Source organism: Temnothorax curvispinosus, unplaced genomic scaffold (assembly GCF_003070985.1).
Source record: "Temnothorax curvispinosus isolate PA1 unplaced genomic scaffold, ASM307098v1 QBEX01017059.1, whole genome shotgun sequence".
NCBI lineage: Eukaryota > Metazoa > Arthropoda > Insecta > Hymenoptera > Formicidae > Temnothorax > Temnothorax curvispinosus.
Genome location: NW_020226839.1, coordinates 8,771 through 32,483, shown reverse-complemented (window position 1 = coordinate 32,483; position 23,713 = coordinate 8,771). Strand labels below are relative to the sequence as shown.

The 23,713-nt window shown below is 41.0% G+C and overlaps 2 protein-coding genes across 9 annotated transcripts; one reads left to right on the top strand and one right to left on the bottom strand.

The window, feature by feature from the left end:
• Nucleotides 1-2,133: 2,133 nt before the first annotated feature.
• LOC112467217 lies at nt 2,134-3,874 on the bottom strand. Its single transcript, XM_025035745.1, has 2 exons — nt 3,707-3,874; nt 2,134-2,641 (listed from the first exon to the last, which is right to left on the bottom strand). The coding sequence occupies exon 2, from the start codon at nt 2,635-2,637 to the stop codon at nt 2,278-2,280; it is 360 nt and encodes a 119-aa protein (XP_024891513.1). The 5' UTR covers nt 2,638-2,641; nt 3,707-3,874; the 3' UTR covers nt 2,134-2,277.
• On the top strand, nt 3,790-20,938 carry LOC112467216 (multiple epidermal growth factor-like domains protein 8). Of its 8 annotated transcripts, none has more exons than XM_025035740.1 (17): nt 3,790-3,875; nt 4,811-5,125; nt 5,208-5,371; nt 5,703-5,980; nt 6,163-6,347; nt 6,573-6,894; nt 7,212-7,453; nt 7,947-8,180; nt 8,312-8,599; nt 8,840-8,977; nt 9,061-9,305; nt 9,398-10,015; nt 10,350-11,579; nt 11,697-15,630; nt 15,977-15,994; nt 16,087-16,274; nt 16,655-20,938. In XM_025035740.1, exons 2-17 carry the CDS (start codon nt 4,921-4,923, stop codon nt 17,480-17,482), a joined length of 9,117 nt encoding a protein of 3,038 aa, XP_024891508.1. In that variant the 5' UTR covers nt 3,790-3,875; nt 4,811-4,920; the 3' UTR covers nt 17,483-20,938. The 8 variants fall into 8 exon arrangements, with proteins under 8 accessions (XP_024891508.1, XP_024891504.1, XP_024891510.1 ...); XM_025035736.1 differs by having other exon boundaries at nt 7,209-7,453; XM_025035737.1 differs by lacking the exon at nt 3,790-3,875 and adding an exon at nt 3,964-4,282 and having other exon boundaries at nt 7,209-7,453.
• The last annotated feature ends 2,775 nt before the right edge of the window (nt 20,939-23,713 follow it).

Genomic DNA, 23,713 nt, shown 5'->3' with positions numbered 1-23,713 from the left:
ACATATACATGTACTATATACACACAAATATATGTAGTGTACATGTATATTTATTTTTATTAATGAAAGCAAAATTTGTGCAAGAAACCACCGAGAATGCCACGAAAGGGGCGACAAATTAAAAAAAAAACGATACTTAAAATATATTCGACAATCGAAGGAAAAATTAGAAATGCTTCCGGAAGTAATGAAGATCAATATACGGAAGAAAACGAAAGTGAGAGCAAAGAATCAATGACATAACTTCTAAATCTGAAAATATCAATTTTCTAAATAATATGTTTAATAAATCAAGTAATATCTATTTGTTTTATCTCTTGATTCTCGAAAATATCGAAATTGGGAATTAAAAGGTAAGTATCATTGAATGTTTGTAGAACGGAAATATCGAGACTCTAGCAATGTATAGTGTATACATGTATACATAGCAATGTATACATTTGTTGAAAGGATATACTAAGCAAATACACGATCTGTACGTTTATACCGCGGGATCACGCCCCGTTGAACTATGCGGGGGGTGATATTACAATACTTCTCTTTCCTTTTTTTTCCCCAGTCGCCTTGCCGCGGAGGCCGAGCGTCCCTTTAAAACTTTCTGCGTCCAACGCAAGTAGCGAGTGAGTGGTTAAAAATGGGCCGTTAAATTATAAATAATAATTATATTCTTATACGGGTTCTCCGATCAACCTCTTGCAAAATCAAAACAGATACGCAGAATAAGGGTTGAAATCAAATCCAGAACCCAATCACTCTCGCACGCGTCGCCTACATTTTTTACGAATTATCGTTGAAATATGAATAAAAGAAAATAATCACAAAGGACATCTGCCGCTCATATCTTTATATTATCTGGAAATTCTCAAAATAACATATTGCCTTTGTTAAAGCGTACATTATCGATCATTTTTATCATGTAAATATTTTTTGTAAGTATTTACTTATAATTTTGTTATTTTTGAATACTTAATTCTTTCTGTTTCTTTTTTTTCATAATTTGACTTTTTTGGGCAATGATCTCATTTTTTTTTAGAAATATTGCAGAAGTACATTAATAACATCGGATCGTCACCGGGTTTATCCTGGTGTAAACCGAAAGATACAAATATATAATTTGATACGGATACAGTACTTGGTACGCGTATCAAACGGTCGGTGTATAAACTAGGCCATATTTTAAATTATATTTATATTAAAATATTTCACTAATAAAAATATGTATAAATATGTTTTTTTTTTGTTCTTCTCAGGTAGTGGTTCAATTAAACAACACGCGTCACGGCTTATATCACAGTTTTATTCGTCATATAAATGAATGGAAGACAGTTATTTTTATTGATGAAACATTAACTGAGATTGAGCGTCTATCACGAGACCTTATGATTTTGATTAGAAATAATCAACCCGTAAGTGTAATTGAAGATCGTTTAGACTTTATACGATACGAATTAAGTCCAGAAAGTAAGTTTACTAAGTTCTGTTTTTTATATTATATGTTAGACGTCAAGTCAAACTGGCAACATATTTAATAAAATTAAAAAATTTTTTTTATTAGATCTACAAATAGTAAAAATACTGTTGGCTAAAATTCAGATGTCAATGTATAGTTTTATACAAGAAAACATCACCATCGACAATTATCTGGGAAGAGATATTAATACAAACGGTCGTGAGCAACTACTTTTTAGAGTAAAAACAACAAATGGAGCATACAAAGTTATGGTAATATGTGTGTCGGAAGAACTGTTTGAGTCTGATGAGACAATAGGAGACACCCGCTCAATAAGAACAGGCATCACTGTTTTCTTTAGATCATGGGCCAAAGATCAACTCATAACTGAGACAAAAGAAGAAATGCTAAAGAAAAGAAATAATTAAATTTTTATATGTTTTATACATACATTCATTTTTATAATAAAATACTAAAGTAGATCTTACTTTAACGGATAAACAAGATAAGTGTATCTTATCTTGTTTATCTATTATTATCGATAATATTACTACTATTTTTGCAACAATAAATGAATCATTATTACAAAAGCAATAATTTAACTCATTTTTTTGAATTATCCGATTTTTTAAAATGAATTTTGCAATTACGTTTGTAAGATTTAAAAAATAAGACACTTAAAATTTACATTAGTTGAAGAATTGGCATCGTTTTATTGAAATATTCCATTCTTTCTCTATAAAACTAGAACCAACATCTTTTAAAAGATCAAGTGTTTTCTTTAATTTAAACGTGTCAAAGACGCTTAAATGATTAAAAAAATAAATTTATTTAAATTTATCCTTATTTTCTTCCTCTTGTTTCTCAGTATCATTTAAAGGTTTGTCCAATTTATCATATCCTTCATCCCCCATTTGCTCTTTAAATTGTTTAATTCGTTTGGCTTGTTCTTCCAATTCTTCTCGAGTTATTACTTCAATGTTAGGATACACTTCTCTAAGTTTGTACGGACAACATCTTTGATTATCCAATTGTTCGAGCCTTTGGAGTTTTTGTTCATGAGTCTTACATGGACCTTTTTCATCTTCTTCTTGATAATCATCATAATAAAGAGCATCCTCTTGATAGCACTCTGGAGGTAATTTCTCTTCTTCGTTTAAACTTTTATTTACAATTTCGGATGACATGATCCTGTAAGAGAGAATTTAATTTTTACCTATGATACGGTCCAGTTTGTGGGGTTTGATTTAATTTGTTCATTTGAGTTTTTTCTTATCTATGGATTTTTTTCATCTTAGGGGTCTTTTATTATTGAGGTTATAAATTAATTTTCAACAGATGTTTCAGACGCAAATCAAAATTCATCACACAATCGCACACACGTACAAAACACGAATACTCCCTCACAAACAAACTCAAGTTTTTTTTAAATTATTTTGGCGAATTAAGTTTCTTTTAATTTATTCTAGCCAAGGCTATGTCGGTCGGATTAACTGTTAATAATTACCAAGATTTCCGTTGCTCAAAGGACTCGTAGGTAAGTAAATCGTTGATTTAAAATTTTAAGAAAAAATAATTGTTTGTTAATTTTAATTCAGACAAATGAGTGGTCTTCAACTTTCTGATTTCTTGACCTTCGAAATAACGGATTGTTTGACGCAAGACAATAAACAAGGGGGAGGGGGGATGTTAAGAGTAGTTAGTTCCGTTCAGTGCAGTGCAGTATGAACTATGAACTCAGTGTAGCAATAAAGAACAAACCCATGATGGATTAAGCTGGATTCAGACAGGACTCGTCAAGCGTAGCAGCGAGCAGCAACCAATCAGCGAGGCGATATTTTCCACGCCACTGATGATATCACCTCGCTGATTGGGTTGCTGCTCGCTGCTTGACGTGCGTGCGTGCGTCCTGTCTGAATCCAGCTTTTGGGCCGGGGGCAGGAGGCCGGGGGCAGTCGAAGCGTCAACGAGAACGAGGCGAAGCACCGTGCCGACTGGCGCGGTTTCACGGCGTTTTACGTGGTTTTACGTCACGATCGCCTGGCCTGGCACGTCTCGCGCCCGTCGCGGCACGTCGCACGTTCCTCGCCCCGCGACGAGGTCTAAGGTTGTCGCCGGTGAACCAGGTGCTTGGCGCGGTACCCGAAGATTCGGGTGGCAAGCTCGCGACTTTCCTGCCGTGATGTTTTGATACGCTCTCGTCCCCGTCCCGCTCTTTCCCTTCCATCTATCTTTCTCTCCCCCCCTCCCCTTTACCTGTATCTTCTGCCGGATTCTGGAGGATGCCCTGCGACTCCGTCCCGTCGACGAAGGTGTGAACCGTTCCCAGGAACGTTTTCCCGAGGCGAGTTGCTCCGGACCTTATTATGCTGTATTCGTCGCCGTCGTCGCCGTCGCCGTCGCCGTCGCCGTCGTCCCGTGATAGGTGCGGAAAGTTCATGGGCACGTGTGTGCGTGTGCGTGCGTTGCGTGCGTGCGTGTATTCGCGCGCAGTCCAGTGAGTCCAGTCCCGCGGACACGCGTACGCGCGCGCGAGTGTGTGTGCGTGCTATGTCATTTGCTTATTTGTGCTTATTTGCAAATTGATCAGGAGCCGAGAGCCTTGCGTTCACGCGCGATGCTGGATCGCCACCGGGGGGATTGTCCTTCAACGCGTTTGCACGGCATGTGTGTTCGCGCTAGGAACGTTTCGCGCGCTCACCCGTGGCGTTTGCCGTTTTGTTAATTAAGAGATTGTTGATCGTCGGGCGTTCCTTCGATTAACAATATCCCCCCCGCGCCCGAGGCGCCAAGTATTTTGTCTCGCTCTGCGACGATCATCTTTGCAGCATGGTATTACAGAAATACGTCAATGATACAGTCCCGGAAAACTCGGTTGCATTGTACTTTTGCAAAATATGTCACTTGCCCGAGACTCGTCTCCCTACGCGTTATGTAAAAGTTTGGACGGGGTTCAACGTGTGTTTCTCGCCGTAAATTCTGGAGTGACTGGAGTAAATTATCGCTGTGCTCTGAATACAATATTAACATTTCAAAACTCAAGGATGATACCTTGGCTATGTGTTTCTAACACCTGCAGTTCGCTTCTTGATGCATGCCTGGATATGAATATTACTGTATGTTATCTCGAAACTTGAGATATCTGACATGTCAAAGATATCGAACATTGTAAAACGGTTATTTAAAGTCTAAGCATATGTCGTAATACGTATCCCGTAAACTCTGTGTTAATCTCTGCAATGTGACATGCAGCTGTGCAAATTTATTCTTGGATGGATGAAGATGTTTCTTATCTGGTATCAAAACCTCAATGACACCATGTAAATAAAATAATAAACTGTACGTCCTTTTTTTTCCCAGATATGACTCTCTCTGTACATACCACACCCTGTAATTGCTCAAGGAATCATCTGATGTCTATGAACGATGACCTGTATGCTGTTAAACGACATTGAGGTGAACACGCTGTGATGGGGTGGACGATATCCACCGCAGCATGGATTGTCATATGGGGCTGCCTGCTGCCGGGCTTCTATTTAGCTCCGCAGGCATCTCCAAAGCAAGTGCCGTGCGATAAGACGAGAAAGGTCTTCACGGACTCGTGGGGAATCATCAGCGATGGACCCACGGGCTCGAATTACACTCAAGATTCTCACTGCGAGTGGCTCATCAAAGGTACGGATAAAAGTACTTACCGTTCTTACAGCAGGAAAGTACAACTAATATGCAATTCACATTACTTGTCTCTGTGTTGCAGCTAACCATAGCCGCCAATTTATTACATTAAGCTTTCGAACGATGGGCACAGAATGTAGTTATGACTATGTGTTTGTTTATGATGGGGATTCCTTTCGCTCACCGCTTCTGGGTAGTTTTAGTGGCAAAACGGAGCCGCAGCAAGTGACGTCATCATCTGGTTATGTAAGTATACGTATCCCACGGTAATAACGTTTATAATGGATTACAGATTAAAGATTTTACAGTGACGTATTATCTGCATTAACGATTGATGTTATATGGCACTAATTAAATATAAAAAATATAATTTTTCATAATAAAAGATTATGTAAACTAGTTATATATTATATATAAAAATATATTGAAACACTATATATAATTAAAATATAATATAGGTTACTACTAATAAAATTATTAATAAAATTACGTAATAATAATGAACGGAAATGAAACATGATATAAAATGTTGTTATATAGCGCGAGATACTATAACATTATTATTTTTTTTTTACAGATGTTGATATTATTATATAGTGACACAAATTACGTCCTAGATGGTTTTCATGCAGAATTTTCGGTCACGGATTGTCCGAACAATTGTACTCATCATGGAAAGTGCATTAACAATACGTGCTTCTGCGAAAACGATTGGGGAGGTAAAGATTGTTCCCGAGCTCTCTGTCCAAACAATTGCAGTCACGCCGGTGTTTGTGGGATAAAAAGATGCAAATGCAACAATGGATACTCTGGACAATCTTGTTCTTTGCATAAAACACATCCAGAAGGAAATCGGTACGTTAGCCTGTTAAATTATATACGTCTTTGCTTTATACTTACATTATTATTTAACGGTAAAATAACAAAATTACTTTTTTTTTATATTTTGTATTAAATTTTACATATATTAATATGTAATAATAGATGGGACGTGTAGAAATAAAAAGATCTCTATAATAATCTAATTATTTATGTAGGTGGCATTGGCTTTCACATTCGGAAGGTGGACTAAGATCGCGCGCAGCTCATACCGCGACTTATGTTCAGGAAACAGACTCACTTTATGTTTTCGGCGGTTATGATCTCAATTATATACTCAGTGACTTGGAAGTATACAGGTTTAGCACAAGTCAGTGGGAAGACGAATACGGAAGTGTATTAGGTAATTATAAATTAATGCACAAATTTCACGTAAGAATCTTAGGATAAATTGTTATATTTCTTTATAATCTTGGTAATTATATTTTAATTACATATTTTCAACTTTTGTATATAATAAATAATATTAATTTATTACAATGTACATCGTGATAAAATTCTTACTATTTTAAATGTTATAACATTAAAAAAAAGAAAATAACTTCTCAATACTGTTTTACACTCGCAGAAGGTGCTGCATCTGCCGAATATCTAGATCCTACATTGATCGCTACCGAATTACAACGCAATCCTGGTGCCAAAGAGATATACGGCCTACCGACGTCATCTTTATTCTGGAAGGTGCTTTCAAGCATCAAAGATAACAATACGTTTGGCCTGCTCGATCGGACTGCTGACGGCGGTCAGCACGGCTCGCGAGAGTTCAGAAATATGCCTAAGGATAAGGAAAATGAGAAAAGCAGAAGTACCATTAGGATCGATAGGAACGACGATCCCAGAAGAAAGCATCCGCGAAATATAAGACCGCATTATTCGCAAATGTCAACAAGGTAGTAAGTGACAGCTCACGCTCATTAATTCAATATTTCGAAAACAATCTTGGAAACCCAGAATAATACGCTGCTAACCTTGTATTTTATTCATGTAGATAAGCTTGGTAAGCTCTCTGTACATACAAAATGCTTATTACAAATTACGTGCTTTTAATTGGAAATTTTATCATAAGTAAAGATTCATCAAATTTAGTTCAAGTTATTACTTCATGTAAAATTTTATATGTCCATGATTCTTCACGAAAGAAGCATTTAATGCTCCCCTATACAATTCAAGTTAAAGTAATATTTTATTACATGTTTGTTTATAGAAGATATCGCAGAAATTTGGAAAACTTACACAGAGAACGTGACGCAACGGATATGCAGAACGATGACATGAAATGGGAAGAGCAAATCGTGGCGGGATCTTCGGAAGATAATATTTTCATGTCAGAGTTTACGGATCCGAAATTAACCACGAGTGATTCGCTGAAGGAGGAAGTTACAGAGCCAACCATTGACGAATTACCCAAGCCGAGTCCTCGATATGGTCACGCTGCGTGTAAATACCAAGGTCTGTCGATATATAGCGCTTACTAATCTATGCCCATAAAAACACGGTAAAAAATTTTATACTGCAGAAATAAAGGAACTTGCTGCTAATTTTGTACAAAAATCAACACGTTGAAATTTATTACGTTTTATAGCGCTAATTAATATAAGGCGGAACGAATAGTAGATAAGACCTTGTTTCGGAACCAGTATTTTTATTTTACCTTTATCTGTTTTGAATCGGACAAACTGGATTGATATAATAATGAATCTAAGAAATGGAAATGTTTTTTGAAAATATGTTTAATGAGAAAGAAGGAAAGAGAAATCTGTCAGTTTCACTTATTACAAATACAGACAAAAAATGAAAAAAAACATAAAAAATTACTGTGATTTACTGATTTACTATCATAGCACTTTAAGCAAATTATCGTATAATTTATAATTTAAAAAATCGTGAACTTTAAACTAGGCAATTATCATTGGCAAAACGAATAAAGTCTTTGTATTTTCAGATGGCTTTGTGGTCTATGGAGGAAAGGTGCAAGACGGTTCTCTATCGAACGAGCTGTGGCATTACAATGTGAAGAAACGCATGTGGACTTTACGAGCTAAAAACTCCCCTTTCTACCCACCCAGACTGACAAGGCACACTCTATCTTTGGCAGGCGACTATATCTATCTGTTCGGAGGTAGTACCGTTGATGGAGAGTTCTCGTCCAGCCTTTATAAGATCAAGTTGCGTTTAGGTAAGTTCAAATTGATTTATCTTCAGTTTATTAAAGTGAAAAAAAAATCCAAAGAATGTATATTTATACTTTCTATACACATGAAACATGTAGTTTGTACTGACAAATATTAGCGTAACCCATAATTACAGAGGATCCTACGGCAATTAATGAGAGGTGGATAGAAGTGCGACCTCGAGGCGGTAAGGAACTTGATGTACGCGTGGTAGCGCATTCGACTGTATATCATCGTGCTACCAATTCTCTCCTGGTGTACGGCGGCGTGGTCGCCAGCGTTGCCCGTTTCAGTAAATTGTCGGATCGAATGTTCGTCTTTCAACTGGACAGAAAGGTCTGGTCCGAGATCCATTATCCGAGAGCGCACTTGCGAGACACGTACGTGCCGAGAGAACGCGCGTTTCACACATGTAATATCATAGGTAATTATCTGTTTTTATTAAGTAAAATAAATTTTAGAATAAAACATATAAATATAGATATATAACTTTTTTCTTTAAATTACGTGTATAAAGCTTGTTTTATATAAAAATACATACCATAAATAATGCTAAAATTGTACATAAATTGTTTTTTATGTATATAAATTCGATGATAGATTTATAGTGTCTAATGCATTTTAAAATTTAAAATACATAATGCTTTATTTATTATTACCGCAGGAAATTATCTGGTGGTATTCGGTGGATATTCTCATAGACATAACAAGGAGGAGATCTGTTACGATAACCAGATGTATCTTTATCATCTTGGTTGTCATGCTTGGGTGAGCCACGATGTGTTGGGCTTAAACGATAAAGGTAAGGCAAATTTAATTTATTTTACATAAAATTTTTTTTATATTGATTTAAGAATACTGAAAATTTACTTTTTTACTCCTTAGATTCTCGTTATCCTAAGCAACAGGGTGTATTCGCTCATGCGGCAGATGTACGTAACGGAAATACCTTGCTACTCGTTGGTGGGTATCATGGCAATGTAAATGCAGATCTTCTCGCATATACTTTGCCGCCCATGTTAGCACCGGGAGACGAGGATTACGTCGAGCCAGAGCAAATTTGTTCGAGACACAAGAGCCTAATGGAGTGCGCGGCAAATCCCGAATGTGGCTGGTGTTCTGCGGATGAGGTATTTTACTTATTAATCTCACCTCCTATACGATTCATAAAACAATTCTCGTTTTTACGCTCTAATGTGTGAAATTTCCTGGCACATTGCAGATATGCTACGGTCGGACGATAGGTAGCAATTGCACGACGAATTTACAGACAACGCGTTGTCCGGGAGTCTGTCCTGCCTTAGGCGACTGTCACTCTTGTCTGATACACGGACAGCCCGGTGGCGGTTGGGGCACGAATTTCCGCGGTAAGAAGTCCGTCTCAAATAAACTAAATTTGGGCACGTGCACATGGTGTGTCCAAAACGCTCGCTGTCATCACAAAGATGACAATTACGGGGTATGCGGCCTGCGGGACGACACGCCGTCGCAGATACCGGGCTGGTGGGGTTCGAAAGGCACGGAAATTATCAAGGTCGAAGAGTGTCGAGAGATGGACAAGAGACCGGGTTTGACTTTTCTCAAGTACAAGCCACCAGTGAACTTCAGCCAGCCCGATTCAGTCGCCATAGTGAACGCGACTACGGTCGACTTCAACGTACCATCCATGCAAGGCGCGAAGACGGAATCGGCGCTGGGCGGCGAGATGATCGCCAGGCTAACCGGCTTTCTTAGACCGCCAAATTACCTTTGGGACAGTGCGGCAGAGCATCTGAAGATCTGCGTCAGTTATAACAGTGCGACACTTCACGTATCGCGAGACGATAATCCTAATAAGCTGGTGAGTTATTTTTACCATTTAGCAACTGTGCCATACTTTCTAATTGTATTGGAAAGTCATAAAAAGAATAAAAATTATTAAAGAAGAATTCGAGTGGAATTACTTGACGATTACACCATCGGCGTGCGCTAACTGCTCCAACTACATCTGTGAGTTGTGTGTGGGCACCAATTTAAAGACAGTGTTTAAAAAAATAATTTAAAATAATTTTGCCTTTATTCATTCAAGAAAAGAGAATTGGAATATTCTTGTAGCACATAAACCGATCGAATGACTTTAATGTATTTAAGTTTTACTATAATTAAACTATCCATAATTTTTAATTTCTGCTCAGGAACTGGTCGCTAATCTAACCGCGGAGACATCGCAATGTATACCGACGAAATGGGCAGATAGTGGATATCCGATGGAGCTGCAGGCGGGCCGTTATCTGTTGGACTTCGAGTCGAAAAGAATGGTGACCGCGAGCTACGCTTATGCGAGTAAAATGGAAATTACGCATAACAAGAAGATGGAGAATCCGAAAGTCTTCACTTTCGAGTATCTAGAACCGTATCAGAACGGTTCGTGCCATCAGTACGGGAACTGCCTGCACTGCTTGACTGATTCCTCGTGTGGTTGGTGTGACATTACCAATCAATGCCTATCGCGCTCCACCAACGAGACAGAAAGCTGCGCGGTAGACGTGGACTGGGATGAGGAGCGCGGCGAGACGATACGCGAGTGGCATTACTTGACGATTACACCATCGGCGTGCGCTAACTGCTCCAACTACATCTCCTGTGAGTCCTGTGTGGGCACCAACTTGTGCGAATGGTGGACAGAGGAGGCGAGGTGCGCACGAATCGGTCGACTACCCGATGCCGTGGTGAGTTTGGATCAGTGTCCAATCCCGTGCCGACAACGCTCCAATTGCACGCAGTGCCTGGACGAGCGCGGTAGATGCGTGTGGTGCGAGGCCACGCGGGAATGCTTCTCGTTCTCCGTGTATACGTCGGAGTACCAGTTTGGCCTATGTCGAGAGTGGATGGACCAGGCGGGCCTGATGGGCGTCACGTCGCGCAGCGGCTCATCGCTCACCGGCAACGATCAGTGCAAGAGCTGCAGCCGGCACTCCAACTGCTCCAGTTGTCTGCATTCGCTCAGCTGCGGCTGGTGCTACAGCCTGGAGAATCCCATCACCGGCATGTGCGTCCAGGGCGATTTCAATCAGGCTCACGTCAACTGCAGCGCGGTCATCAACGAGTACCGGAATAGCAGTCTAAGGGCCGACGAGTCTGGCTGGGCGTACGCGCAGTGTCCGGATGTAGATGAGTGCGATCTCGGCTTGCACGACTGCCATCCCGATGCGCTTTGCACTAATACCCACGGCAGCTTTAGCTGTCAGTGCAAGCGCGGTTTTAACGGCGACGGCAAAGAGAATTGTACCAAGACCTGTTATGAGAGGTGCGTCAATGGTTATTGCAGCGAGGCTCCGGATTACAAGTGTGAGTGCAACCTGGGCTGGACCGGACCAGATTGTCGGACCAACTGCGGCTGTTACAACCATTCCACGTGCCTGCAGGTACAACGAACAAAAATTGTACACAGAAAATCAAAACTTGTTCCTTGATTCTTAATTATCGAAAATTTGCAATCGGTTTTTCAATTAATAATATTGCTATCTTAATTCGATTTTCAGGGACCAGGCATCTGCGACGAATGTCAAGACTGGACGACTGGACGCTACTGCGAAGAATGTAAGGCAGGAAGTTACGGGAACGCGACCACGCCATTGGGCTGTCGCGAATGCAACTGCAACGGGCACGGCGATGTGGAGCTCGACGTTTGCGATCGACAAACCGGCATGTGTTTCTGCCGCGATAACACCGAGGGCGATAAGTGCCAGCGTTGCAAACGGGGCTACTACGGAGATCCGCGAGACGGCGGAATGTGCTACTATGGCTGCATGTCTCGGGGTATGTTGGGTGGCGAGGGAAATGGGAAACAGGGCCTTGGTAGCCGACACTCCCAATCTTCGCTCTGGGACAATTATATGGGCGACTCGCCGACGAGAGAGTGCCTGTGGATTGTCAGTCCCGAGACGGCTCTCTCTTTGGATGCGACACCAACGATTCAGAGCGTGATACAATTCACTATCCACGATGACATCAATGTAAGTTGCCAGGAGAACAGCGTGTACGTGTATGACGGTCTGCCCGAGTTCGTCTCATCTACCGGTGGTCATCAGAGCCAATTATTGGGCGTGTATTGCACGGAGAGCACCAACTATCCAGTGACGGTGGAGGCGAAATCCGGGTTTCTAACAGTGCACTATAAGCAGCTGGACGAAGTGGAGGGTTTTAATGCGAGCTACGTGATAATGACGTGCAACAACTGCCCGGGGAACCGCGAGTGCCGCAACGGTAACTGTCTCTGCAAATCCGGTTACGTCGGCATCAACTGCGACGTGGAGATCTGTCCGAATAACTGCACTGCTTCTGAGAAACGTGGCGTTTGCGACAAGGGCTATGGCCGTTGCGTTTGCGTGCCAGGCTACGGCGGTCGCGACTGCTCAATCCAGCTCAAAAACTATCAACTAATATTTACGGAACTCTTCAATTCAGAATATTTGGCCGATCATCTGGATCACTTGAGGAAGACGTTGCCGCGCTTCGGACACAGCCTAGTGGCCGATCGGCGCGGCAGTCTGTGGATGTTCGGCGGTTACTCGCTCAGTCACGGACCTCTGAACGACATCAGACTCTTCGACACAAAGAACAACACGTGGATGCCAGTGACAGTGGAATCTACGTCGGAGGCGTCCATGCCGCAGGGCCGGTACTTTCACGCCGCCGAAATTGTTCACAGTAGGCAACAGATCTACGTCTACGGTGGCCTATCAATGAAGGACGAGGACGTACAAGGACTGTCGAACAATACCCTCAACGACTTTTGGAAATTTAGTTTGCAGAACCAGCGATGGAGCCAAATTGTGCAGGACGAGTCAAAGAAGGAGCCACTGCCTTTAGCCGGTCACACATTGACCTTGCGTAGAGACGGAGAATCGGAGAGCCTGATTCTGATCGGTGGTTTCAGTCCTAAGTACGGATACCTAGACACTGTCTGGGAGTTCAATCTGGAGACTGAGACCTGGGACACAGTGAACACTACAGGGAACGGACCCCTAGGTGTTTACGGCCATTCCACGGTATATCATAGTAAGTCCGATAGCTTCTACGTCTTCGGTGGCTACACTTATGCGATAAATAGAACGTTTATTTCGAACAAATTGTACGCCTTGAAGTATAAGACACGAACGTGGTCTGTACTGCCACCCTTTGAGGACTTCACCGATGGCAGCAGTTTACCTCAAGCTAGATTCCTTCATTCCGCGGTCACGACGGACGAATACATGGTGATATTTGGCGGTCGGCAGAATCCTCACAACACATCGGACTCGCTAATAGCGTACAAATACTCGTGCAATATGTGGATAAGTTTAATAACGAAAGACATGGAGACGATCGGCAGGCCGCCCCCGCCTGCGTACGCCCACGCGATGACTCATGCCGATCCGGAGTCGAACGCCGTTTACGTTGTTGGCGGCTTCGACGGTGGTATCAAGAGTCACGTCACGTTGATCAACATACCGGAGGATCTATGCAATCTGTGGAAGGATAAGAACACGTGCAGAAAATATTTCGGTTGCTCGTTCTGCGCCGTCACCACTCTCAACGGCACCAACACCTCCCTCTGTTTCTCGAACGAGGTGTCGAGCAACCGAGGCGACAAGTGTGACATCAACGTGACTCAGGCGCAACGATCAAACGGGATGTCCTGCAACTCGATGTGGACGAACAGGACTTGCGATAACTTCAGGACCTGCACGGAGTGTCTTGCGAAGTGGCCGTATTACGAAGAGCACGACCCGGTTTGTAAGTGGTGCACCAACTGTCCGCACGGCATGGGCAAGTGCATCTCGACGAAAAGCGACTGCGACGAGCAGCAGAAGTCGAACAAATGCAGTTCATCGGTGACCACCGTGAGTCAGTGTGGAGAACGACTGTGCCCGGCGAGCGACTGCGAGAAATGCAACAGCCTGGACAAATGCGTTTGGACGAGGCAGGTTCTGAAAACCAACGAATTGGGACTGAAGCTAACGAGCGAGCCGGTCTACGACTGGAACTGCGTGCTGCTCGAAATCTTCGAGCGGTCCAGCATCAAGCTGAGCAGCGCGCAGTGCGAGAAGAGGTGCTCCGAGCACGAGGACTGCAGAAGCTGCCTGAAGGGTACCGGGGCCGAAGGTGGATGGAGCGAGTGTCGGTGGTCTACGCAATTGAACGAGTGCATCTCCCCATCGTACCAGCCACTTTACTGCGCCGGCGGAGTTTGCGGCTTGGTGCTGCGTAGCCCGGACATGGACCACTGCCCGGAGCCGTGCTCGGTGTTCAAGCAGTGCAGCACCTGCCTGAAGCACTCGCATTGCGGCTGGTGTTCCTTGGACTCTGCCAATATAACCGGTCAAGGAATATGCACGGAGGGATCGCTCGAGGCACCGGCGGACCATCCGGCCGGCGGTACTTGCGAGATGCTTTATCGTCAACACTTCCCGGAGGTCGAGGCGCCGCCGATCACCACGACGTTGCATCCGTATCACGTGGACTCTCTAGAGGCGCAGGACAACGTTACGATGTCGTTGCTCAACGCGATGCCAAAACCGGAATTCTCCTGGCACTACGTCCGCTGTCCACCGGAGAACGAGTGCGAGAATGGGCATCATACGTGTTCGCCGAAGAGCGAGAAGTGTTTCGACCTGGAGGAGGGCTTCGAGTGCAAATGCGGGGACGGATACAAGACTGAGACCACCTGGGGGAACGACTTCGGTAAGAAGATCTGCGTGCCCATGTGCACGCAGGGTTGCGTGAGGGGCACGTGCGTGAAGCCCGATCTCTGCCGCTGTGACTTCGGCTACGTCGGCTCGAACTGCTCCATTCAATGCCAGTGCAACGGGCACAGCGATTGCGCCGGCCCGGACAAGCTCGACAATTGTACGATGTGTCACAACAACACGATGGGGAAGCAATGCGAGAAGTGCCAGCCTCTGTACGTCGGCAATCCCGCGGACAACGGTCAGTGCGTGCCGTGTCTCGAGTACTGCAACGGCCACACTCGGATTTGCATCAACGACAGCATGACCGTGCCCGATCCGGACTCGCTGAAAAAGATGCCGACGGAGAAGCTGAACAAGCAGCTGGGGGAGGGACCGGTGGCGAAAGCGAAGTGCATCGATTGCGGGAACAACACGAGGGGCGACAAGTGCGGCGAATGCATGACCGGCTACTTCCGCGGGACGGAGGACCTTCGCGACGTGTGTCGGTCTTGCGAGTGCCACGGCCACGGCTTCACGTGCGATCCCGTGACCGGCGAGAAGTGCAATTGCGGCAACAACACCGAGAGCGAGCCGTCCTGCATCAGCGGCCCCGTGAAGGGCACGAACACGGGCGTCGCGCCGTGCTGGATGGTGCAATGCAGCAAGTGCAGGGAGAATTACGCCGGCACCCCGACGATGGGTCACCAGTGCTACAAGACCGTCACGGTCGACAATAAAATGTGCTTCGACTCGAAATTAATAGGTGAGCGTAAAACCGTGCAAATGATAAACTAAATCTTTATACAACAACTAATCCAATGCACAAAAATTACCTTACAAGATCTTCATCTGCATAATGTTTCTATTTTTCAACGGTTTATGTAACACTTTACTCGTAATGGCATTTCTATTTCCAAATCACTTCTGTGATTTTTTTTTAATTGATGTGAAAATAAATAATTAACATTAGTATCAATCAATACTATTTCGAAAAAATACCGATACTACGATTTTATTTCACAATGTATGTATTTATACTCAACACATTCGACACTTTGATCAAGTTTTTATTTTTCTTCTTAAATTGCAACGTTCTATTTTGTGTGGAGGAAATGGAGGAAATATCGGTTCGTATCCTCTTTTTTCTATTATAAGCTATTCGATATTTTGCCGTTTTCGTGCGTCTAAAATGAGATTTTACTCCATTTCTTTACTTCAGACGAGTGCAAGTTGAAACCGAAGCCCCTAAACCCTGGCCAAACCGTCTTCTACATGGTGCAACCGCGATTCATGAACGTGGACATCAGAGTGACGGTGGATGTCACCCAAGGTGCATTGGATCTGTTCTTGAGTCCTCGGGATGATTCCTTCGTCGTCACTTTGAACTCATCGACTGGATATCAAGATGTACGGATTCTTATTTAATTTTTCCATTTTTAAACTAATTTATCTTTGCAAATAAAAATATTAGTTTATTTTGTCAGTAACCCATTTTCTCTTTTTTTTTACATATCTATTGTTTTTTTTTTTTTTTTTTTTTTTTTTATATAATAAAATTTATCTATAAATAAGCTATCTTAAATCTTTGAATTCTTAAACGATTTATAAAGATCACTTTGCCATTATGCTAATATCAAAAACGATAATTTACTACATCAAACATATGTATCTCTCATATTTAATAGATTTACATTATTATACATTTACCAATTTTTATAAATTTATAAATTTTCAATGCTTATATCTATCTATCAAAAAGATGTCTGAAATACTCATTACATCCACAGGTTGAGCTAGATAACAGATTCAGATTGCGGCCTGATCAGCCCACCAACAGATTCCAGATTGTTGAGTTTCATCCTCACTTTGGAGCAATTAACGGTACCACTACAGAGCCGACTCGGTGGAATACCGGGCCGCAGTATTTCGTGATGGAGCGCTGGCTCGAAGATGACCTGGCCAGCTTTCTGACGATCGAGAGGCGAAACACCTTCCTGGTGATCCGTAATCTGACGAATCGACTGGTACTGACGTTGCCGCAGGATAAGCACGAGCTGGGCCAGACCAAGTTTCACATCGCGCTACGAGCGATCGACCCGGCGAATCCGGAGATGAACGGCCGCGCCGCTTACGGGATGATCTTTTTCCGTCAGGATCAACTGCACATCGATCTGTTCGTCTTCTTCTCGTGCTTCTTCTCCTGCTTCTTCCTATTCCTAGCGGTGTGCGTAGTCGCCTGGAAGGCGAAGCAGACGGCGGACTTACGCCGTGCCCGACGTCGTCACGTCGTGGAGATGCTGCACATGGCGAAACGACCGTTTGCCTCCGCGACAATACTCTACGACCGGGACGGCGGCGAGTGTAGCCCGAGCTCGCCGCAACGTAAGGGCAGACGGGGCAAGCACGTGAGCTTTCACAGCGACGTGAGACCGGTGGCTGTCGAGCCCACCGACGACGGCGTCGCGGCGGTGGCGACGGTGTTCATCAGGCTACCCGGCGGCCGCCAAGCACCCGTCAAACTGGCCCTGGGCAGCTCGCTCATACTCTTGACCAGAGTCTACCCGGTCAACAGCAGAGTGTTTTTAAGACGTAGAAACAGTCACGCGACGAACTGAACCCACGTTACAGTGGAATCTCGACTTTCGAGTTCCACATCTCGGGCACCGATATTATTGAACTCTTCTCGAACATCGATAAGAGTCACCGACGTTTGAGCAATCTGCTACGGATTGCAGCTTGTAATAGAATTTGGGTATAATGGACCTGGAAAATTAATATATAGATTTAACTGGCAGCCTCTTTTTTGAGACAGTTTTAACACGATAAAGATAATGGACGAGATGAACTCAGGATATAACGTGAATTTTAACAAAATACGTATTTTACTATCGGAACATCTTACATACCGCTTATAATTTTATCTTTCCCTTTAGAAAACTGTTCTTTTTTTATTGATCTCACACATTGATTGGCACTAAAGACAGTAACAAGTTAAATCTATAGAACGCAGGCATATAAAATAAATATTAATTAACTGTAATATTCCGCCGAATTTTATTACGAATATTAGATTCATGGATCCGGGGACTGTCGGAGAAAAAACTTTTCAGAATCATGGATAGAATCCAGTATATCTAACATATAAAAAATCATGCCATTAAAATTATTCTAGGGGCCTTGTACAATTAGGATTCAAATTAGAATACATTCTGTAATTAAGATTCAGAAAAGCATGTACTAAAAAATTCGAGTTTTTCTACATTCTAAGAATTTGCAAGCAATGATCGGCGGATCCAAGGATCTTATATCGTATGGTGCGAGCCACTAGACGCTTCAAACGCTTCAGGGAGTCATTTTGTCCTTGTTTAACATTTGACAAACAACAAGGATGAAATGTTTCCAAGTGCGTTTGGAACACCAAGTGGATCACACCCATAGATCTGTAAATCAAGCAATTATTGTTTTTTTCTAACTAGAGATTTAATATTGTACAAGTAGTTATACAAGAGAGGGTCAATCGTAAGTTTATTTAATCTAAATATAATATATATTGTCGTATACCATTCCATGACGAGACTGTACGTTTGTATATACAACAATCTGTAATTATGTATTAATTCGTACTTTATACATTTTTGTAGAAACATTTTACGAAGCGTGGCTTCGCGTCATGGAACATTCGTGACCATTCTCGGAAGCAGGTGAAATCGATTTCGCGCGATTCGTATCGGTTGAACGAACAGTATTAGAATTGTTGATTAGAGATGGAGCTCAACAATGCGTGCGTTAACAAGGTTCCTATGCCAAATTCATTTAGGATGGATACGTGTTGAGCGTCCTAATATAATAATAATATATTATTTATCGTAAGCGGGTGAAGGAAGAAGGCGGAAAGTTTTATTTGGGAAAGAAATGTACATATACACATGAAAGTTGCGAATGCGTGTTGTAAACTTTTATACTAACTGGCGTCGTATGCGTACTGGTTGAAAAACACTTATGCTCGATAGGCGATTTTTTTAATCAGAGATAACGATTACGTATTAGTCGAAACGTATAAGTAATGTGAATGTCGTTAAATATTGACGATATTGACATTGATGCTTAATAATTATTGTTAGAAACATAAAAATGGGATAATGCAGGGATGGCGTTTTGTTTGAAATTTAAGAGCGAAGTAAAGCCGATGAATTAGGCAAATTTTACAAAAAACGAATACAAAAATAGAATTTTGTTTTTACAAATTTACATGAAAGATTGAATTTGTGTGTGTGTGTGTGAGAGTATCTATGGATAAAAGAAATTTAAATTTGTGAAATTAAGGATTTGTAGATCCATATAAACGATAGAGAAATAGAATAAATGGTACGTAACACCAAGAACCTGTGGAATTGAAAATTTGCGATCTGAAAAAAATCTAGGTACTTCGCGGTTACATATCACAAGATTTAAATCCATCTTATATACGGTAATATCACATTATTATATAATATCATAGTATTATAATTGTATAACAAATATGCAATATTTCGTGCTTGAGGAATTCTTGCAATGAGCCATCTCTTCGTTATCCCATTTATGTGTTTTGTTCATTTCTGAACTAGGAATAACGTAACGGTACTGAGTAACGAAATGAGAACTTAAAGGCCTCTTTTATGTGCATGCCGTTTTCTTGTTGTATATCGCATAAACGAGGCACGCGTAAGCAAGGGCTTCGGTATCCTGTGTATGCCATCAAATGGCTGAAAAAATACACGAGTGCTCCTCGACCAGGAAACAACATTCGTTGATTAATTATTAAGCGAACACATCGACGATACGACGCGACCAATTTGTTGAATCTCAGTCTTTTCTTGTCACAAAAGTCATTACGCGCAACGCAAACGGGGACTCTTTGTTATGTCACAATACCCCTTAGGTGCAGCTACCTGTTTGTCGCAGTTCCTCTCTCTCTTTCTCTCTGTTTTCTACGATACATGTCTAGATCCGAAAATCCACTGAATACAACCTTTGCGACAAAATAAGAGGAACGATCTTTAAAATTAAGAAGTCACGGAAATGTAAAAACCTGAAACTAGGATCAATGGCTAAAATTTGTAGCTCGAGAAATGCCATGTTTTAAATTGAAAATTATGAAATTATAAATAGATGCTCAAGAATCTGTGGAGTCGATAAAATCGAAATTTATGGATTCTAAAATTTGTATAGAAATCGCTTCACACAAGCAGTAAAAAGTTCGCAAAGAGTTGAGTAAATTCATAATATCGGATGTTCATGGAAGCGATAAATTTTAAAGATCCATCAAAACTTCCGGGCGAATGAGACCGCCTGTGGATATTCAGCGATCTAAGATCTGGCAATGCGCATTGATCCTTCGGTTTTCAATATCATCTGTAGATCCTTCGAAGTTACATAAACGTTGAGATTTAAAGTTTCTCTCCAAAACTTTTGTAAATTTCGAGGATCTCCCAACCTGTGTACCGGTTGTTGCACCAACATACAGGTCAGCATGACAAGTCACCCTGTACATTCTAAGGACCTACATAAAGTCGAAGAGATTGTTGGAAGGAGGATTGAAATTAATTCGACATTCGCGTAAAATCGCAAAAGATTATTAATTAATTCTCGTTTGTTCATTTGTACGAGCGATCGCGCTGTCCTAAATACTCATCCGCGTGGTGCCGTGTAAAGCATGTAAACTCGACTAAGTACACAGAATCGACAGTATATGTACATTTACATAGGTTTACATGCATAGAGATATATATATTATATTATATTATATATATAATATTAAAAGTAAATGATTTAATGAAGAAACGAGAATAGAAATGATTATAAGTACGAGACCGGTGAGTGTATAATTTTTTGGTTGTACAGATCTGAGCGTTATTTCCGAAATAATTATATTTTATATATTATTATTACATCGCGTCGTCGATGGTAAAAAACGATAATCTTCCAATGCCGGCATTGTATCGAAGAAAAAAAATCGAAGAACACAAGCGTGATCGAGGACGTACCGCTTCGTAACGAAGGAATAGGTTGTGAAAAGAAAAAAAAAAGGAAAAGAAACAGAAAATTTAAGTATCGAGCCAGCGGCTGTCGAACTTTTGGTACGAAAGTGCAATTTATCTTCTAGTTCACGCCGCGAGGAGAAACGTAAGGTTGTGCAAACGATGATTAATAAATTGTATTGCGGAAGCTTTAATAAACATACGTAAAACCGAACGCTTTTATTCGGGGCTTATGATCCCTATATAGATATATATTATTACTCACTTTATAACCATCTTATACCATCTTTTCAATCTATTTGCAATGTACATATATGTCAACTATGTCTACTTCTTTCATCCTTTTTTTCATGCGGAACAATCTCACAAAATATGTTTAGATTGTAAATCATGTAATTATTGTTAAATGATTGTTTAAAATGACATATTTGATCTACAATTTATTGAACTGTGAAATAAGATACCAATGAGAAATACAATAGCGTTATAATACGAGATAAAAAGAAATCCTTAGTTAAAGAGAAATCTCAAGATATGGATAATCTGCATTTTTAGCACTTGCGACTGTTCAATTACGAGTTTGATTCGTCCGGTATAATAAAGTCATACGCAATTGTTATCGAGCTACGTAAGGTCATATATTTATCATTAAACGTGGGACGTAAGAATCTAAAGATAATAACGAATGGATGACGCTCGAGGTAGGGAAAAAAAAATATCGGACCACACGATTATAATTAAATCCTCTTTATTCTCTCATACGTCGATTCAGTAAAATCTCTCAAACTCAATCTGTGTTCTCTCATATACATATATAGAATTCTCTTTCATATACTACATCTATTCTCAGGACATTCGTAAAACGATGCCGTTCGGCAATAGTTATTTACATATTTAGACTACCACGCGCATTCACCCGCGACATCCACCCTCGCACACATGTGTGTACATCGAGCGATCTAGGAGACGAATTGTTAGCGTTGTTCCCAGAACTCCCACGAAAAGGATTCCTTTACAGTTTTCAACAACAACAAGAGACTCGCAAAAGTCGCAAACAGTGTCACCGGTCTAGAAAAGATATTCCAAATAGATATCTCGATTTTTAGAAAAACAGATATACACACAAATAAGCGGCTCGATCGTCGTAAGAAAAGATCTCGAATCACTCTGTCAGTCGAAACCAATTTGTACCAATTGCTATACAATTATTGTTATATTAATAATTTCATTATCTCTAACAATGATACACATTTCCTATTTCCTTGAAATCATAAATTATTACAAATATTCAACGTAAAGAAACCAACGAGTTCATTTTTCCCGGATATTTTTACGCGTTGTAAGCGACGAGGGAACAAAATGAGCTCGGCGGTATTTCTTCAAAGATATATATATCTCTACGAATTTTCAAAAATTAATTCTTCGAATTTTCTTGCTTGCAGCAAAAAGCATCACCCGCTTCTCCGTCAAACGATTAAATTTGTCGCAGAGTTGACGAGAGATTCATTACGCGAGAGTAGACAAACCTAAATCTCGACCCTTTCCTTCCCGGTATAATCGTATTAAAATACACTTGAATAGAGAAATCGTTACAAAAATCTTGCAAGCTTTATAAATTTTTTTTCCTAGTATTCAAACGTATTTGTTTTGGGAACGATAGGGTAGAAGGAGATCGTCCTTCGACTTTGTACGATTAACGCTTTGTACAATTTCGGTCTGAGTTACAACATCCGTGATCATTCTGGACCACAGCTTTGGAGCATGGCATAGTTTAGGATTAACATTCGCATTTCACTGGGAAATAAGTGCGCGTGCAACTGCAATTTCATAAAATTATTATATATATGTATAGTTCTAGCACAGGGAATTGTACATGTCGCAAAATGAAACACGCTCTAATTGCACGCGCAACGTCTGATCTCTCGATAAAATTCCTCAGTTGATCAAAAACCGCTTTGCCGGATTTAACTTGCCAAAGTATCTTTTGGCGACTCAAATCGTAACTTTAAGTTGTCTGCCGGAGATGTTCAATGAAGATATCGGCGCGAAATGTATGCGGACAAGTGCGACTGACTAATTTGTTTGTCTCCCACTTATCACCACCATCCGCTTGGTCAAATACGTAGAAGAATACCAAAAATTTACCGATTAATTGTTACTTATTGTCAATAGAATACATATAAATTTGCGCTTGTACTTTACTGTTTGACAAATTGCAAGACGCAAGAGTAAAAAATAGCCATAATTGCACGTGCAATTATTACTCAGCGCGAGACAGGTACAAGAATGCTTGTAGTTGTCACCATCGCAAGGGCGACGATCTTATTCTACATAACATTAGCCACTAGCAACGTGGCGAATATATGTATATGTATCTATATCATATACATATACATACATAAATATGATGAACGTATGTATATGTATATATATATTTATAAATACATATGTATGTATATATATTTACATTTGTAACGAGATTTGTAAGAGAGTAAATAACCACAAAAAAAACGAGAGATATAATTTAAGATACAATAATAGAATAGTTAGTATTTTGTTTTTCCGAAAATTGCGAGCTACCTAAACGCGATAACTTTCGACGATACCCTCGACGAGACTCGAATCTGTTTTTAACGTACACGATATAAAAAAGTATATATGTATATAATACCAAAGTACAGTGTTGCTCGGCAAAAATTGCATCAATTTTCCAAGCTCTGAATGTTAATAAATAAAACGCAACATAAAGCAACAAAGTTAATCTCCTAATAAACCTTAATCCTACATGAAAGGTACAAAAGGTACATCTTATTTACATAAAAAGTATAC